Source organism: Diplotaxodon limnothrissa, linkage group LG8 (assembly GCF_057381915.1).
Source record: "Diplotaxodon limnothrissa isolate DT_005_m linkage group LG8, D_limnothrissa_male_GT1.1, whole genome shotgun sequence".
Lineage (NCBI taxonomy): Eukaryota > Metazoa > Chordata > Actinopteri > Cichliformes > Cichlidae > Diplotaxodon > Diplotaxodon limnothrissa.
The window spans coordinates 9633234-9653299 of NC_140603.1; the positions used below are offsets into that span (position 1 = coordinate 9633234).

Genomic DNA, 20066 nt, shown 5'->3' on the forward strand with positions numbered 1-20066 from the left:
GGCATACAGTTACCAGTGGATGGATGTATTAAGAACTGGATACATAATGAAAAGATGGTCTCTCATTCATTCAAATAAATCAGCTTTAAAAGAGCAAAATCAAACTTCCTCTAATCTTCCACGCTGGCAAATTTGACCAATAGAGAAAATGTAGGCCCAATATAAAATCTGAAGACGTTTCTTCAAGCTACATAAGGATTAAATCAAATAATCATCTGGCTTTGAACCGAATTTTGATATTGAGTAATAGACTACTTGCACTAGGGCATGTGACGTATTTCCGTTTCCAAATAGTACCGCTTGTGCGTTTCCGGTACGTTTGCTTATCTATCGGTAGCTATGCTAATGTCGCTTCAGAATGAGTATAAAAAGGAAAGTATTTAAAACAGAACATTTTCAAAAACAGGAGAAGAAATACTCCGAGCATTGCTGTGTCCCACTTTGTTCAGCTTCAGCCAAATTTAACGGCATACTAAGTTTTCATGCCTTTCCGACCCATTCCGACTTGAGAAGACAATGGCTGGTAAATATACGCCGGGATCATTTCACGATTACCTCTCACACCAGGGTCTGCTGCAGACACTTTGCCAGTGATCAACTCATAGAGCCAACAACCCTCGATGGTCGAAGGCGGCTTATTAAAGGTGCTGTACCAACACTTTTTGAGTGGAATGGCTATAAACTTGGACCACCGCGGCGTAGTGTTTGGGAGAGAACGGAGCGACGCCCTGAACTAGTTCCTCCTGACGATCAAGAAGAGCACAGTCTTACAAGAGATCATGACTACTGCTCAGTCCCTGAGCCATCTGCATTGGACATATCAGCATCAGCTGCAGAAGACCTGTCCGAAGACGTGGAGACTCTGAGGAAGGAAATACAGGAGTTACGTGTCCAGCGAGAATTTGGGTTACAGCGTTTTGCTGGCTCCGACACTGACATCCGATTCTATACCAGGTACATCTAAGTTCTATTCAAGCTAACTGTTTAAAATATACCAAGGTCACCATCAGTTAAATTTCGAAAGTTTTTCCAGTCTTAATGAAAACAAAATAGAAATTTACTTTTTCTCTGCTGATTGTATGTTTTATGTAGATGCTTTAGTATTTAAACAATATCCTAATGCTACAGGTAAAATACAACACCAAATACTCTTAATCAGACTATTTTATACAGCATTCCATTAGCATATTTGTCACAGTTCACATTATTTTTATGTCAGTGTGTAATGTTAATTAATGATTGACACGATGTATGTCTCTCTCGTGAATAGATTTCCAAGCTATGATCATTTGATGGCATTCTGGGTTTTGATTGAGCCTTGCATCTATAAAATGATCCGGGTTTCAAGAGCCAAGTCAGCTGCCAATCGGAACGAAGAAGTGTTGACACCTGCACGCACATCAACAGTAGGTTATGGGTTTGTTGGTAGTTAGAACTAGAGGTGTAATGTTATTGTATTTATGTACAATAACATTACTTTATGTACAGTAGCATACATACACAGGTGTATGTATGCTAGACTCAGTATCCTTTACATACATACACCTGTGCACTACAGCACCTCATTGTTTACCCCATGGTACAGTATGGTATGCCTAACCATTACAAAACATTTAGCCAAGAAAAGAATAATTTTACTAGTTCATAGCTTAAGGAGTAACATTTTCCCTTTTGTTTTCACCTTCCAGAGGCAGCTGCTACAGCCAATTGATGAGTTTTTTCTTTTCCTGGTTTTCCTGTCAGTTGGTTTGAAGGAGAGGGACCTGGCACACCGATTTAACATACACCAGTCCACAGTGAGCCGCATTATTGCAACATGGACAAATTTTCTTGCCACTGCACTGGGGTCTCAGTGCATCTGGCTTACACGTGAAGAAGTGCAAGCTTACCTCCCTGAGGAATTCAAAGATTTCTCAGACACCCAGATGATCCTTGACTGTACAGAGCTGAGGTGTCAGACACCATCCTCACCACTTCTCCAAAGTGAAATGTACTCTTCGTACAAATCCCACTGTACAATGAAAGCCCTGGTTGGCATAGCTCCACATGGTCCAGTGACATTCATCTCTAATCTGTATGCTGGTTCAGTTAGTGACAAGGAACTATTCAAACAATCAGGCATTGCTGAGAAGTTGACTGAAGACATGGCAGTGATGGTAGATAAGGGCTTCCTAATCACTGATTGTTGTAAATGCAAAGTGTACTGCCCACCTTTTCTATCTAAGCAGAAGCAGATGCCAGCATACCAGGTTAAGGAGACGCAGGCCATAGCCAGACTCAGGGTACATGTGGAGCGAGTCATTAGGAGGATCAAACAGAACAAACTTTTTGATAGCATCATTACCATGTCACATGTTTATAATATCAACCAACTGTTTGCAGTGGCATGTATGCTGTCAAATTACCAGAACACAGCATTAGTTAAAAAATGGGTTAAGTGAGACAAGATGGATTTTTCCCAAGACACCAGTGCCAGTACAAGTAACTTATGGAAAATGACCTGCAGCTGAGGCCACTACAGTTGAATTTCTTCCTTCTCAGCTGACAATACTTGATTACAGAACTGGTACTTGAGTGCCGATAGTTGAGTTTCAGTTATTGATAATTCAAATTCATTGCAAATGTTTAATGTTAATAATACTGTTTAATTATACTACTATTATTACTATTCAGATTCAACAAAACTATTTATCAAAATTATAAAGTAAATCACTAAATCGTTTTAAAACCATAAGTGACATTGAACTTTTGTAACATCAAAAATACCATTTGTCATTTTCTACAGTTCAGTTATTGTCTAAATGTATATCAGTATGCTAGGCATGGAGTTTTAAATACTTACCATGTAAATAAGTTCTGCACAAATTCAATGTTTTAATGTGTGTTTTTAAAAATTAAATTGATGCCATTGCTTAAATAACAGTTTATTGATGTCACATAAAAGTAACATGTAACAACAAAAGAATTCATGAAATATATTGAAAATAAAACATCAGTTATTTTGTTCCAGCCAGCCTGAAGGATCTGTTTTTCTTTTTGCTGTTTTCACTGTTCATTTTTTCAAACACGGGTATCTTGGCATATATATGTAAAAAAAGAAATAGTCTGCCTTTTCTCTGATTGCATTGTGCACATCTGTATCCATGTATATTCTTTGCACTAGGTAGTCCTCTTGTGCCCACACAACAAAGTCACACCACTGCATCCCACTGATGAGCAGTTGTCCTTGCACTTGCCAGTAATATGCGTGGCTCTTTTTTAGTTTAGGGGTACCACATTCCATCTGCACATATTTGCAGTCAATAAAGTTTTGTACATTGGGACATTTGAATTCGACGAAGCCAAACTGGGGGTATTCATTGGGGTCAAAAACAACACCATCAGGAGATGCAGCAAGCCAGGGGGCAATGGGGTGAATGACCAGACCACAGGGTGAGTAGTTAACATTCATTAGCCTACTATACTCTGCTGCTATTGCAGGCTCCATCTCAGTTCCTCTCCTCATGTCTGCTGTCTGCCTTGTTCCCTTCAATATACGCTCTGCTAGTGACTCGGCCGAGCTCTGGCCTCTGACGTGACACACCTCCCGAAACCTAGAGGCAGTCACTCTGGGCCTGCGGAGCTGATGCCACTCAGACGAAGAGCTTTGCTCACGTGTAGCTTCCTCTATTTTGTGAGCCATTTCCAGAGTTACAGACAAGCTTTTCAGATGCAGAAGCTCTTCTTCTGAGCACACAAACACACAATCTGATGGCAAGATGTCATACCCCTCCAGAGGCAAGTGCGGTGTTGGTGGTGCATCGCGGTGTAGTGTGATGTCAAAACCGGCTGCTGATATGACAGAACACTGCCCTCCTGCACCAGCCCAAAGGCACTTTCCACAAGGGGCTTGTCAGGTCTCATGTTCATTGTGGTCACAAGTGGTCTGTCCTCAATATTAAATTTTGCATATGCCTCCGTTATTCTGAACAAGCAGGGATCTGGTAACGGACCCACCATGCCTCTGTAGAAGCCACTCCTAAAGAAAACATCAATGACAATAATGTAAGGGAGAAGGTTATTATACTGAACAACAACTAAACTAAAAACTAAAAGGTGTAAAACAGTGGTGCATAAGTTAGAGACTGGGATGTATATGTACATGACTGAGTTAGCCGTCTTCAGAAAGTGTAATGTTGTATGTAAATTAATACCTATTCTGACACATGTATGTATGAAAAAAAATAGCAACATACATTTGTAACACGTGAAACCAAATTTTACAAATGTAATTACCGTACTCCAGTCTGGGCCATCCTATTTGGTACTGGCTTAGTGAAGATCATGGAGTTGATGGGTCCTGGCCTCACACCCTAACAGAAGACACATTTACTATGGATGGTGTTGCTGTTCATATGTAAACATGGACTAATTCAAAAACTTTAACCTCATTTAAATTACCACTGTCCGTGGCTTGTGCCATTGCTGTTCAGATTCCGTGCAGCTATGCACAGGGGGGACAACCGGCACTCTGAGTTGTGAGTAGTGTGCTGTTTGGAAGAGCAGTGCCACTGTGTGATTGCACATAACAGCGCCTGCCACACAGGAGCACTGGCTATGTGTCAGTATCACCGGCGATGAATCCAGAAGCTTAATCTAAGAAGAAAGAACGAAAATTAAAAATGTAACATCTTCATGGAAGAGCCGAACAGGAACATAGTTCAGTGTTATGGTTACGTACCCTCCTGAATGCTTAGTGTTTCCTTCTCTCCCTATTAAAACAACTTAACCATGCTTGATAACTGTAATAACTTAGATTGTGTATATTTGCAGTATTAACTTGTTGTCAAATGTTTCTGATCACCCAAACACACGTTGATTTAACTATCTGACTAGTCAAATTAGGAGTGATAAAGCAGGGAGACAAGGAAAACATTCAAGTTGATGGGCCTTTAGGAATGAACTTAACTAATGCTTAAATGAACTGAACCCCACTGAACGGGGATTAACAACTTTACACAGCTTCCTGCCTACACTTAGTCTGTGTGGTGCCTCACTCTTCCTCATCGACCTGTAGCACAGGGCTCTCACACCGACCTCCCCTGACAACCTGTCTTTATTGGACACTGAATAAAGATACAAGTACCATTAGCATTATTTCTGTATTACTCATTTCAGCATGTCTTAAACATATATATTTTACACTTAGCAAGAGTAGCATTAGGTAGTTAACTACCTCCATAGTTAGCCAACTACCTAACGCTAATATAACAGTGTCTAACAACAAAAGTGACATTAGTTAAGAAAACCTCAACTATAGTTTAGGACGACATAAAACACCGTTTAAGAAAACATGTAATGTAGAGAACTGACATCAAATGAAGGACATAGCGGAGTAACGTAGTGTTTGCATTTGACGTTAGCTAGCGTTTCTTTGTCGGTTAATTTACGTTTTCTTACCTTCGTAGTTGTGTATATAAGATGCAGCATATAACTTAAATCCTTTATCTAATTTGCTGGCGGGGGTAGTCGTCACTCTGCAAATCCGATGAACATCGGTGATGTTCAATTTTGGGAGCTCTTGTAGGCATCGAGTGTAGAACGTCGCCATGGTTTAACCGCACCGGAAGCACTGGGGCAGGACTACATAGAACGCGGAAGTGTTAGTGCAAGTAGTCCATTTAGCATGTTTTGGACAGAGAAATGCTGACATCATGCTTTTCCAACAAGACCAAATGCTCTATGGTCTCGGCATTGATGTGATAATGGAGCTGATACAGCAGTGCCACTCAGGTTTGCAGCTAATTTATACCAGTGGGCATTAATGCGCAAGGCAATTAGTGAAACTGCACGGCACTTCTCCATAATGCACCCATATTTTATTTAGAAATCTAAAATAAATTATTGAAATAAATATTCGATAAACTGAATATTAAATTAATATTCAAAAGAGCAGGTCACGCTAGAAAAATGTGTTCCACTCCTGCCAAATGGACATAAGCCCCTCTTAGGTGGGAACAACAAAAAAACAGCAAATAAAAAAAATAGTTGTAGACAGTCTGTCGAGGTGTTAATGTCATAAATGTAGTTCATGCAGAAACACAGAGGGTGAAAGTACTACTACTAATGTTCCTGTTCAGTTCCATGTTCATGTCTTATTGTCTTAGTTTTCCCAGTTTAGGTTTTAGTTTAGTTCCCGCTCCTATTCACCTTGGCCTGTTTTGTGTTCATGTTTGGGTTTTTTGGGCTCTTTGTTAAACCTTAGTTTGTTTCTCCCGTGTCTGCATTTGGATCCGTTCCATAAATATACCGGCGTGTCCCGTTGTGACAAAAACTTCCAAGTCTTGGGGCTATCTGAGGAACACGTGAATTTTAGCTGAAACGTTCAGTTACCAGACCTAAGCTAATGTCAGCTTAGGTCTACTCACTTTTTTCTTTTTCAAATTTGCATAAATAATGAGGTGGATAAACTAACTCCAAAAAGACGCAAAATTCATCCAGAGGAGTTTGATGCAATGACAAGATTTCCGGTGGGAGATTCATTCATTCATTTCTCAATGGGCAAAATATATGGAGGAGAGGTTTTAAATGGAGCGCACAAAGAGATTTACTAACATTTTGTTACACTGAGTTTATTGCTAATTGTCCCGATATTTAATGCCCCCCCAAACAAGTCTTATTTTTTGTACTCCATATTCAACTGACTGCACCTGGATTAAGGAAACAGAGTAAATACCCTGTAAATTACCCACACCTATGAACACTATATATCAATTGCGCTCACACCCTATTTTGCCCTGTTTAGTAAACCCCTTCAGTCACTGGATTTACACAGGAAGGTTAATTTATTCTGGGAATAACTTGGGAAGCACAACAGTCTTTGGATATGTTCTCTACAACAGGTGTATCAGCACAGTTAATTTAAGCAGCTGGAACCAGAACTACATGTTGTATCCATTTAAATGAAAGGAAGTGGCGTCAAAAGGTGTTTGTCCTTGTAATTGTCTTGGGCGCACAGCTGTGAAGCATGCGTCACAAGCCACTCACGTAATGGGGCACCTTGTAGTCGTCTATTGGAAAGCTGTTTCACAGTATTTTAACAAATATCAACAAAGTCTCTATAAGCTTTGTTGTTAAAAGTCACATTGAAAACTTTATTCTACTGAGGCATGATATCACGTAACACAGACTGTTAAAAGTGGGTAGCAGTGTTTCTGGAATAAAAGGGCTTCTCTTCTTGTTCCTAATGTGCCACATATGGTGATTCATATATAGGTTGATACAATGTCAACCAACCTGTCAGCAGTGGAAAATTAGTCTGAAATTACCTGTCAAAATAATCATTTTGATTCATGAGAGCTGTTTGTGTTCCTTTAAACTGTCTCCAATTATAACTTTTTTTTCATCCAACACCTTAGAGGTCTCCAGTAAGTTAAACTGTGTAATTGCAGCACTTGTGTCACTGTAAAACAAAGATGTATAAGGTACAGGCCCAGTTCTAGGTTCATAGGAGAGCTGAAGCAAAGTAAAGATGACAGCCTGTAAATAAAAAACTAGCACTTTACTCTTACTTTGTTTTACTTTTCCAAACCAATTTCACTTAACCGTGTTTGTCAAGTTTCACACTCATTTTGTTTCTTTCTGGCTTTAAGTCTTCTTTTAAGAATTATTTTTTAACATTGCCGTACACAATACAAGACCAAAGTTGAACTTGTTGGAAGTTTTGAGATGTGTCACATTTCAGTGTGAAGCTAAAGCTGTTAAGTCAAAAGAACATTATCCCAACAATCAGACATGGTGGTGCTGCTGCCGTCATCATCCGTCATCAATTCTGCTACACTGGCAGGGCTAGGGGCCAGGACTCTCCTCTCCGGGTTCTTGGGGGATGTTGCTAACTCCGGGTCTGAAAGCAGGCAACCCACCCGCAGTAGATGTGCTTGGTGTGAGGTCTCGCAGCAAGCTATCAAATACGGCGCATTTTTCGGCTTTTAAAAAAAACGCTATGCATCGCCAGGTGTTTCATCAGATTTGAGGTGTTACCACAGTATCACCTTAAAGCACTTGTTGCAGGCTGCTGAGTTTGCATATTTTGCTGTGAAGTACAGCCAGGCTTTTGACCACTTCGCCTTGGGCGTTTTTAATCTGTAGCTCTGCTCTAAAAGAACGTACGTACCTGGGCCCGCCTACTACACTTGGAAACTTAAAATGATTGGCTAGAATCTAAAGTGTATCACAGCTCAGGAAAAAAAAGCACCGAAATAAAGCACCGAAATGTGCGCTGCTTTTTGGTCTGGTTACTACCGTTTATGTCAGAACCTGTGCCATCATGGCACCAGATACCGGTACCCATCCCTAGTCTGGGATGAGGCAGCTGGTTGCACAAATGAGTCCATAGTTTTCAAGTGATGTCAGAGCTACTGGGAGACACGCACCTGGAGGCAAAATTCTACTATGGTCATTTCCCCTCCAGCCTTCCTTTGAATGTCTTTGAGTTTAAATTAGTCCAACTGCAAGATAGGTGCTGTGGTATTGGACGCAATCTATGTTTGTTTACAGCTGCCAGAAGGGTGAAGAACATGGCACCAACATGGAGTCACACCTCTCCTCACCCTGGCTTACAGGCCAAATCTAAATAATTTACTAAATTAATTGTGCTCCTTTTTAATTTCTATTTAAAGTCATTGATGATTTTTTTTAAAATACTGTATTACTGTATCATTTGTAGGTAGGGTTACATAATTGCTTGTCTAAAACCATCAGAACATGGGTCAGAGCATTGAGGGAGGGATGGTGCTGTGAGGGTAACACTCACTCAGCCTGAGAAGCTCGTGGCTAATTCACCACAACCGACTGTTTTCATGAATTTGTGATTTTTGCTCATGTAATTTATATCTTGCACTCCAGGACCAACAATGCGCAGTTTCTGCTTCTAAAGTAGGCAACATGGCAAACAAGTCCCATCTGCAGTAATCAGTCAGATTCTTTAAATACACCTACATGAAACAGATCTACAGTATCAGCTGCTTTACAAGTATTTAATGTGGAGTCACTTCTGTTAGGTCTTGTGTCTGTGTCTGCTCATATTTGTAAGAAACGGCTCCCCTTCTGATTGCAATTGTGATAAACCAGCTGGTTTAATAACAGTCGAGGAGTTCTGTGAAATTGGCCAAAAGTCTGGGGCTGGATTTTAATTAGACTTCAGTCAATTAGCAAACACAGATGGACTGTCAGTTATAGACAGTGTGTTTAATATACATAAGTATAGCCCATGGTAACTGCTGATGTTTTCAACATACCTGAACAAGTAAACCTCTGTTATTTTATTTAAGGCACAGTTTCAAAAAGGATCAGATTACAAGTCAGTGATTAGATTCTCGTTATCTTATTTCAATCTGTCTTTGCTTTTGAAGTGTGTGTAGCAATCGAGCCAAGACCAGAAAAGCAGAAAAAAAATGTTGTTTATGCCAATATTCAACTTGAAGGCAAATTATCTATTAGACCAGAGCAGAATTGCTGTTTTCCAATGAAGACATGGGCAAAAGCAGACATTTTAGAATAAATGAACTCTGAATTGTTAAAAGTTATTCTCATCAGCAGCCTTTAACCCTTTAAAGCGGTCGGAGCGGGCACGCTCCATTTTGCATAACTATTTTTAAATCCCGGTAGCACTGCAACCATGTAAGCTAGTGCAATAATTTTTTTTGCATATGAAACCGGAGGAATTGTACTTACATCTTATGCCATCGGCTTGTCCTAGGTCACGGTTTCCTTCCACATAAAGCTTTGCAAAAATTGCATAAAAGCACTTGCAGCAACAAAAACATAATATTCCAGAATTGTGGTGCTGACACTCACCAGTCCCCGGCCCCCTTCCTTCCGCTTAGGGTACAGCCTCAGGGTGCTGGACTTGGGGTGAAACCCTCCATGCATGGTAAGGAGCTTTCTTGTCTTTATGTCAGTGGCTTCTATCTCCTCCTTTGGCCAGCCTATTACCCCAGCAGGGTACCTGATCACTGGCACGTGTTGATGGCCCGGATCTTGTTCTTACCATTCAGCTGACTCCTCAGGACTTGCCTGACCCTCTGCAGGTACTTGGTGGTTGCAGCCTTTCTAGCGGCCTCTTCATGGTTCCCATTTGCCTGCGGGATCCCCAGGTACTTGTAACTGTCCTCTATGTCTGCAATGTTGCCTTCTGGTAGTTCAATCCCCTCAGTTCTGACTACCTTCCCTCTCTTTGTTACCATCCGACTACACTTCTCCAGTCCGAACGACATTCCAATGTCATTGCTGTATAGCCTGGTAGTGTGGATCAGTGAATCGACGTCTCGTTCACTCTTGGCATACAGCTTGATGTCATCCATGTACAGGAGGTGGCTGACAACTGCTCCGTTCCGTAGTCGGTATCCGTAGCCAGTCTTGTTAATGATCTCACTGAGGGGGTTCAGGCCTATGCAGAACAGCAGTGGGGACAGAGCATCTCCTTGGTAGATCCCGCACTTGATGGTGACTTGTGCTATGGGCTTGGAGTTGGCCTCTAGTGTTGTACGCCACATCCCCATTGAGTTCCTGATGAAGGCTCTTAGGGTCCCATTGATCTTGTACAATTCTAGGCATTCCAGTATCCAGCTGTGGGGCATTGAGTCATAGGCCTTCTTGTAATCAATCCAGGCAGTGCACAGGTTGGTCAGTCTGGTCTTGCAGTCTCGGCTGATTGTTCTGTCTACCAGTAGCTGGTGTTTTGCGCCTCTGGTATTCTTGCCAATTCCTTTCTGTGTCCCGCTCATGTATTGACCCATGTGCCTGTTCATCTTAGCCGATATGATGCCTGACAGGAGCTTCCATGTAGTACTGAGGCAGGTTATTGGTCGGTAGTTGGAGGGGACCGGTCCCTTCTTGGGGTCCTTGGGGATCAGGACCGTCCGGCCTTCGGTTAGCCATTCCGGGTGTCTCTCGTTAACTAACAGCTGGTTCATTTGTGCTGCCAGACGCTCGTGGAGTGCAGTCAGTTTCTTCAGCCAGTAGGCGTGAACCATGTCGGGCCCTGGTGCTGTCCAACTCTTCATACTGGAGACCCTTTCTTGGATATCTGCCACTGTGATGGTTACTGGACCCTGTTCAGGGAGGTCGCATCCTTCTCCCATATGCTCTTCCAGTATTGCTCCGTCTCCAGCCTTGGTGGTGCTGTTCTCTTATTGTTCCCTTGCCACTGAGAGTACACCTTTGCTGGTTCTGTGGAGAACAGCTGGTTTATTCTCCTGCCTTCTAGCGGCTGGCCAAGGCTGTGAGTCTTTGCTTGGCAGTTTCCAAGGCCTCAGGTATGGACAGCTTGCTGTATTTCTTAGGCACCTTATTTGTCGCACCTTTCTGCAACTCCGTTAGTTGGCTAACCTCCCTCCGTACTACTTTGATCTTGCCCTCTAGCCTCCTTTTCCATGGGGGGTACTGCCCCTTGTGGCTGTTCAACTTGTAGCCAAGCATCTCACTGATGCCGTATTGTAGATCAGCTTGTTAGTGTCGGTAATCGTGGTTGTAGGTATTGCCCGTAGTGCTGCATTAACATCATCTAGCAGACCTTCTGAGGGTACTTCACGTAATCTTGGTAACCGGCTACGGGGGATCCAGGTTTCAAGCTTGGCCATGATCCTATTTTTCAGGTCAGTTCCTTTCGTACTCAACGATCCTTCTCCTATCGCACTTGGGGCTATGTACCCAATCTCGGGTGGGGGTGATGATATCTCCCCCCTGACCTGGCGTCCTGACTCCTCCTTGCCGTAGCATTTCTGTTGCACCTCGTCAATCTCTAGCTGTGAGAGCAGTCCCTTCTTTCGAATGTTGGAACACTGAGCTACTAGTTGTTTCACCGTCATTGTGGATGTTGGGTATCGAAGAATCCATAGGTCCCTCATCCTATTCATGTAGCCCCTTCCGCCGGGGTTACTTGGGTAGTAGCATTCCAACAACGCCCTGTTTTCGTCTCTTGCCCACCGATGCCTTCTTCTTCCAGTAGCCCACTTTTCGTCAGGGTGCCCTGGTTCCTCAACACCTGACGCGGACCTTGTTGATCCGGGCGACATCCGAGCCGGCATGCCTTCATATTTATCTGTCTCGCTCATGTCTGCGGTAGGCTTTGCTTAGCATAGGGGGTCTAGCCTTAGGACCCTTACTGGATACAGACGGCCCAGGCAGGAATCGAACTTGCAATCCTCTGTTCCAAAGGCGTGTAGTCAAACCACTACGCTATCCAGCTGCTGCCTACACTATCCAGCTGCTGCATATACCGTATATATATATATATATATATATATATATATATATATATATATATATATATATATATATATATATGTATATATATATATATATATATATATATGTATATATATATATATATATATATATATGTATATATATATATATATATATATATATATATGTATATATGTATATATATATATATATATATATATATATATATATATATATATGTATATATATATGTATGTATATATATACACACACACACACACACACACATATATATATATATATATATATATATATATATATATATATATATATATATATATATATATATATATATATATATATCTATGTTTCAGGTACATGGGCCAGACGTGGCCGTCAAAAAGGCCAGGTGGGTCTGGTACCATTGCAGACATAGAGGACAGTTACAAGTACTTGGGGATCCCACAGGCGAATGGGAACCATGAAGAGGCCGCTAGAAAAGCTGCAACCACCAAGTACCTGCAGAGGGTCAGGCAAGTCCTGAGGAGTCAGCTGAATGGTAAGAACAAGATCCGGGCCATCAACACGTACGCCCTGCCCGTGATCAGGTACCCTGCTGGGGTAATAGGCTGGCCAAAGGAGGAGATAGAAGCCACTGACATAAAGACAAGAAAGCTCCTTACCATGCATGGAGGGTTTCACCCCAAATCCAGCACCCTGAGGCTGTACGCTAAGCGGAAGGAAGGGGGCCGGGGACTGGTGAGTGTCAGCACCACAGTCCAGGATGAGACAACGAACATCCAAGAATACATTGGGAAGATGGCCCCAACTGACCGAGTGCTCAGTGAATACCTCAGGCAGCAGAAACCCAAGAAAGAGGAGGGAGACGAGGAACCATCATGGAAGGACAGGCCCCTGCACGGTATGTACCACCGGCAGATAGAGGAGGTGGCTGATATCCAGAAATCCTACCAGTGGCTGGACAAAGCTGGACTGAAAGACAGCACAGAGGCACTAATCATGGCAGCACAAGAACAAGCTCTGAGCACAAGATCCATAGAGGCTGGGGTCTATCACACCAGGCAAGACCCCAGGTGCAGGCTGTGTAAAGATGCCCCAGAGACAATCCAGCACATAACAGCAGGGTGCAAGATGCTAGCAGGCAAGGCATACATGGAACGCCATAACCAAGTGGCCGGCATAGTGTACAGGAACATCTGTGCCGAGTATAACCTGGAAGTCCCGAGGTCAAAATGGGAGATGCCCCCAAGGGTGGTGGAGAATGACCGAGCTAAGATCCTATGGGACTTCCAGATACAGACGGACAAAATGGTGGTGGCTAACCAACCGGACATAGTGGTGGTAGACAAACAGAAGAAGACGGCCGTAGTGATCGATGTAGCGGTTCCGAATGACAGCAATATCAGGAAGAAGGAACACGAGAAGCTGGAGAAATACCAAGGGCTCAGAGAAGAGCTCGAGAGGATGTGGAGGGTGAAGGTAACGGTGGTCCCCGTGGTAATCGGAGCACTAGGTGCGGTGACTCCCAAGCTAGGCGAGTGGCTCCAGCAGATCCCGGGAACAACATCGGAGATCTCTGTCCAGAAGAGCGCAGTCCTGGGAACAGCTAAGATACTGCGCAGGACCCTCAAGCTCCCAGGCCTCTGGTAGAGGACCCGAGCTTAAAGGATAAACCGCCCGCAGGGGCGTGCTGGGTGTTAAAATATATATATATATATATATATATATATATATATATATATATATATATATATATATATATATATATATATATATATATTAGGGGTGCAACGATATTCGTATCGATATTGAACCGTTCGATACAGTGCTTTCGGTTCGGTACGCATATGTATCGAACAATACAACATTTGTAATTTATTTTATCAATTTTCCTTCTGACGATGCTGTCTGTGTTGAGCGCTCAGTGAATCTGCGTTCGACTACTCCGCCTAGGCTGCACTGTCCAGCGCAGATCCACTGAGCGCTCGACACAGACAGCATAGTCAGAAGGAAGAGCGCAGGGCAAGCTAGCGAGACAGAAGTTAAGCTCTCCTTTTAACATGGACCTCCCCCACTCTCATTCAGATCTGGCGTTTGGAATTATTTTGGTTTTCATGTGACGTATGACCCTGACCCACTCAAGGCTGCTTGCAAATTGCATCAATCCCCACCCACACCAATGATACAATAGCTAACATCGAAAATAAACATGTACATCAATAATCAAGAAAAAACTAAAATAAAACATAACTGCGAATGGCAGGTGGATGGACAGACAGGAAGTTGGGACAGTTAAGAGTTCACCTCATGCAGTTATCACCGAACGGCACCGACTGGCCAACTTCGTGGTGCTTCTTGGATAATTTTTATTGCAATTATCTCAAATGCCTGGTAGAGCAGTTCATTCTACTAACAACCTCCCAAAAAAGTCTCAAAGAAGTGCCCCCAGTTATGGTGAGTGAGAGTAATATTTTAACTGGTGTTATTTTGCACTAATTAGAAAGTATGTGTATATATATTTTTGTGCCGTAAATACAATTTTTTTTTGTCTTATTTCCAAAGTATTTGTTCAAGTTCCATTATATTTTATGTGCTTTTGGATCAATTTTCTTTTTGTGTCAATTATCTTTTAGTTGCAGTGTGTTTGACCTCTCAGGGCCACTGTAAATATACCCATGGAGACTATAGCTATGTCCCAATTCATAGGCATCCTTCGGAGGACCTGGCCTTCGCGGTCTACATGGGCCGGGCCCTTCGAAGACCAAGAAGGCCGGAAGTGTGTGGCGTAAATTGTTGACCATCTCACACGTCTGCTTAATCAGTTTTCTGTTTGGCGTTTATTCAGCTGTATGAATTTATAACTTTGAATTGGTTTGGCTGAGATTAATCAGGAACAAATAAAACACTGACAAAAGCCAAACAAGTTAAGTTATCTAGGTGGCTTATATATCATGTTTAACCTGAGTAGCAAAAGAGGGTCTGAAAACGATGTGCTGGGAGTCCGATGTTCTCGCTGGCTCTAATGAGCCTCGACCTCCCAGTCGGCTATCGAGCTGGTGGGTAACAGATGTCTCGGAACACTTTTGCAAATATGTGATGTCCTGATAAATCGAAAAGATATTTGAAGTTTAAACAGCTACAGTCTCGACTGAAAATATCTTAAAAGTTTATTTTGTGGTCTAGAAAGAGTAATATTAAAACTAAGTAGCTGCTGCCATTGTTGGAAACTGGAATTGGCTGGGCCGCGCTATGAATTCAGGAATAGGGTGGGCCACGAAGGATACACCCGACCCATTCTTCAAATCTGGGGAAATGAAGGATGCATTTGTTGTCCGAATTGGGACAGCCTTCGTCACCTAGCTGTGACGTAATCGGCCTCCAATGGATGTTAGTATTCCACTCTCTAACCTTGTCACTATTTCTCTCTGAAAATTAGGCTGGAAATGGCAACAATGCTAAACTTGAGGATTTAAAACCGTATCCTACAAACTAAAGGGTTTTGTCTGATGGATGTGTCCATCTTTTATGGACAGTCTATAGTCATGTAGCAGCTTTGCCGTCTTTCAAATTCCCAGTATAGCCCAAGATGTGAAGTCTAAATCAAAGTCAAGATAACGCTGTTATGAATTAGTCTGAGAGATACAGCTCTTTCAGATCTGCTGAAGTTATTATACAACTGTACTCAATGTGCTTCTGATCACCAGTTTCTTCAGCTTCATTAGTGACATCCCCACTGTTCCCCTTTACAAGTGATTGTGCTTCTACAGACTAATTATCAAATGGTGATTAATGATGCTGAGCTGGCAGTGAATGTACTTGAGATCTTCACAGACAGTTTGTCAGCCCCGTGTTTCTTTGTGTGTGAATAACTTTTAAGAAAGCATACACTACTTTCTATTACTCAAGACTTTTTTTTTTATAAACAGTACCGAACGAGACCAGATAATAAAACCAAAAAACACAGGTCACTGTTCTTGGAGGCTACAATGCACGAGTGTAGGATTCGGCTATGGGCTGATGAATATGGTTTAGAATTGGACTTGGTCAGCATGATGTGTGATTTTAGCCACAGCAAGGCTTTGAGAGCATATGAACAGATAAGCCACAACAAGAGTGCAGAGAACAAAAATAAGATAACCACAGCAAAGAAATATTTCAAAAGAAGCAAAACAGGAATGATGTCACTAATTATTTTAATAGAATTAGTTTGTGACATTTAGCCACATCTGATTATGCTAATATAATAATAATTTAAAAAAAAAAAACTTTGCTAGTTTCAACATTCGCTCCATGAGTGACATCGTAATGTTCATCATAAGACAACGATGGACACAGTTTGGACTTTCGCAAACTTAAAGTGTCTCAAACTAGAACAAGCAGAAACCAGTAAACGGGGAAAAGTTTTCTTTTATTAAAAAGAAGCATTTTTTTACTTTATGAATGTCCGCAGTACCCCACGGAGCACCTAAGGGCATTTAGTCTCACAGTTAAATGAATTTCTTTAGACAATTTTTGGCAAATATTGAGAGTCTGCAGATTTCTGTCAGAGACTGTTTATTCCTCCAAAGCAGTGTTGTTTCAGATCTGTCTGCTTTGCCTTCACCTCTAAGATACTACAGCACTATGACACTATATCGATTGTTTTCTGTGTATTATACATCTCATAAGTGTTGTAAGTCTCTTACTTAAAGGCCAGGATTATGGTTATGCTCACAAAAGTATTTCTGTTTTGCATATCTCTTATCTTCCACCAGTTTACTGGTGACCTTTGATAGGTGAGACCTAGTGACCTAGAGGTTAGGGCAAGGATGAACTCTTGGTCTGAGTCATCATCAGTGGCAACCTCATCTCTAACCCTGACACTGTAGCCTTAGGCATTCAGATTATGGAACCTTTTATTTATCATTGTAACTGAAACACATTAAAACCCATTCAGTCTTTGTCTACCTCTATTTTATAATTTTCTGCCTTCTCGGAATAGAAGGAGTGCTAAAACGAGAAAAACCATAATGCCAGAATGTACAAGACTTAATTTGACGTGTACCATCTCCCAGTGTCTTTGGCATGTGGCTTACTCAAATCTCCAAAGATGGTTTACAAAGGCCTGTTAACAGTTTAAATATGAATGAGGCAAAATTTACATGAGTTTTCCAAGGCACAGAAGTCTTATATAGATTCATGCATGAAATATAAACCTACTTACATTTTACTGGAATGCAAAATTCTTATGTTTCTTTTCTGTTTCCTTTTTATATGTGAGAAACGTGACACTTAAAGAGAGGAAATGAAAAGTAACAAAGAAAAGTGGGCATTTCAAACCACACCATCTCTGTTTTGACAGAAAGGCAACCAGACGTCTTTCACACAATGCTCGCTCTCACACAGGGAGGCTTGTCTTACAGCACTGTTTGTGTATCATTTCAATTAAATCGTGGTCATCACCACGAATGGTTCCACCCCGCACAGCTTTTATCTGCGTCTGTGGTCACATCTGCCTGCAGACCATCACAGTGCTCTCTATGTAATGTAATCTCAGCTTAACTTGAGCTGGGAATCAATGAGACCTCTTGATCCCTCATGCGCACGTACGCACACACACGAACCACACAATCAGCCTGGGGGCCAGTTTAACTGATCAAGTGAATTTCACACTGCGGTTGTGTCCTTTAAAGGTGAAAGGCAGTGCGTTCGGGCCTGTGGATACTTGCCAAATGCCCTGCTGCTTCATCATTTTGCTCATACTCTATTAAATCAAAGCATTCACCATTCCTTTCACTTCCTACAAATTCATACACTATAAGCGACAAAGCTTAAACAGCCAGTGCACTGACATCTTTACACATCCTTTATTGTTATTGTTAAACATCATTTATTTTGTGTCTACACTATATTAACAACAAGATGCTCTGTTACTACCTAATGCAGGCACATTTACAGCGAGCACTCTGCACATATTTGCTCATAAAATGTCTTAATTATTTATTGAGTATGTTAATGGCTTGAATGGGGTTCTGTCTTCCAGAAGCCATAACAGCTACTGTGTGTTTGTGTGATAGCTTCCTGTGTTGTTATTCAGGTTGAGAGCTTTCCACAGTGTTGCCTGTGGGCTCAGACCACTAACTTATAGGTTCTGGGGTGTGCCGCGAAAACAACACCTCCTGGCTGTTAATCAGGCAGTTATTTTGAAGATGCCGACTAAATTCGTAAATACCGGGGGGGAAATTGGAGAGAATGTTGTCTTCCCGAAGCAAGGTTTAAAGAGATTTACTTTTCTCTCGCAGGTTTTTATGTTTAATAATGTCTAGCTTGTTTTATCAGGGCACTGAACAAATGCCAGGCCAATCGATGCTGCAGATAGTTGCTGAAGAAATCTAAAGAAATGATCACAATATCGTGATACAAGTAAGTGCTCAACAATTGCAGAAATATGAAGTTCATCCAGGAATCCAAGAATCATACTGCAACATTCATTGTGGCTATTAAACACGACATGTGTACATCAGCTGCTGGTAATACACAGGGATGTAACATTGGTGTGTAAATGGTTGGAATGCCATAAAAGAAATAGAAAAAAGAAATTTGCAAAGAAATCAGAGAACAAATAGGTAGGTATATAGGTATATTTAATAGGTAGGTCACAAACTCATATGTGAAGATAAGTCATGCAACACAGCACAGCGAGACATGTAATTAATAAAGATATAAGATCTAGACATGACCCAAAACCCACATCCAAACAATTATAAACCTTGATCTACAGGGAGTGCAGAATTATTAGGCAAGTTGTATTTTTGAGGAATAATGTTATTATTGAACAACAACCATGTTCTCAATGAACCCAAAAAACTCATTAATATCAAAGCTGAATGTTTGTGGAAGTAGTTTTTAGTTTGTTTGTAGTTTTAGCTATTTTAGGGGGATATCTGTGTGTGCAGGTGACTATTACTGTGCATAATTATTAGGCAACTCAACAAAAAACAAATATATACCCATTTCAATTATTTCTTTTTACCAGTGAAACCAATATAACATCTCCACATTCACAAATATACATTTCTGACATTCAAAAACAAAACAAAAACAAATCAGCGACCAATATAGCCACCTTTCTTTGCAAGGACACTCAAAAGCCTGCCATCCATGGATTCTGTCAGTGTTTTGATCTGTTCACCATCAACATTGCGTGCAGCAGCAACCACAGCCTCCCAGACACTGTTCAGAGAGGTGTACTGTTTTCCCTCCTTGTAAATCTCACATTTGATGATGGACCACAGGTTCTCAATGGGGTTCAGATCAGGTGAACAAGGAGGCCATGTCATTAGTTTTTCTTCTTTTATACCCTTTCTTGCCAGCCACGCTGTGGAGTACTTGGACACGTGTGATGGAGCATTGTCCTGCATGAAAATCATGTTTTTCTTGAAGGATGCAGACTTCTTCCTGTACCACTGCTTGAAGGTGTCTTCCAGAAACTGGCAGTAGGACTGGGAGTTGAGCTTGACTCCATCCTCAACCCGAAAAGGCCCCACAAGCTCATCTTTGATGATACCAGCCCAAACCAGTACTCCACCTCCACCTTGCTGAGTCGGACTGGAGCTCTCTGCCCTTTACCAATCCAGCCACGGGCCCATCCATCTGGCCCATCAAGACTCACTCTCATTTCATCAGTCCATAAAACCTTGGAAAAACCAGTCTTGAGATATTTCTTGGCCCAGTCTTGACGTTTCAGCTTGTGAGTCTTGTTCAGTGGTGGTCGTCTTTCAGCCTTTCTTACCTTGGCCATGTCTCTGAGTATTGCACACCTTGTGCTTTTGGGCACTCCA

General features: G+C 41.7%; 1 protein-coding gene and 1 pseudogene across 1 annotated transcript; one reads left to right on the forward strand and one right to left on the reverse strand.

The window, feature by feature from the left end:
* The first annotated feature begins 268 nt into the window (after positions 1-268).
* On the forward strand, positions 269-2612 carry LOC146626273 (uncharacterized). Its single transcript, XM_085360417.1, has 3 exons — positions 269-954; positions 1271-1406; positions 1689-2612. The coding sequence occupies exons 1-3, from the start codon at positions 359-361 to the stop codon at positions 2439-2441; spliced, it is 1485 nt and encodes a 494-aa protein (XP_085216543.1). The 5' UTR covers positions 269-358; the 3' UTR covers positions 2442-2612.
* Positions 2613-3052: 440 nt separating this feature from the next.
* LOC146626274 (uncharacterized) lies at positions 3053-5601 on the reverse strand (annotated as a pseudogene).
* Positions 5602-20066: the final 14465 nt, after the last annotated feature.

Coding starts and splice junctions, on each gene's coding strand:
- LOC146626273 (XM_085360417.1), top strand. CDS start 359: ATGAGTATAAAAAGGAAAGTATTTAAAACAGAACATTTTCAAAAACAG. Junction 955..1,270: donor GACATCCGATTCTATACCAG/GTACATCTAAGT, acceptor TCTCGTGAATAG/ATTTCCAAGCTATGATCATT. Junction 1,407..1,688: donor CACCTGCACGCACATCAACA/GTAGGTTATGGG, acceptor TTCACCTTCCAG/AGGCAGCTGCTACAGCCAAT.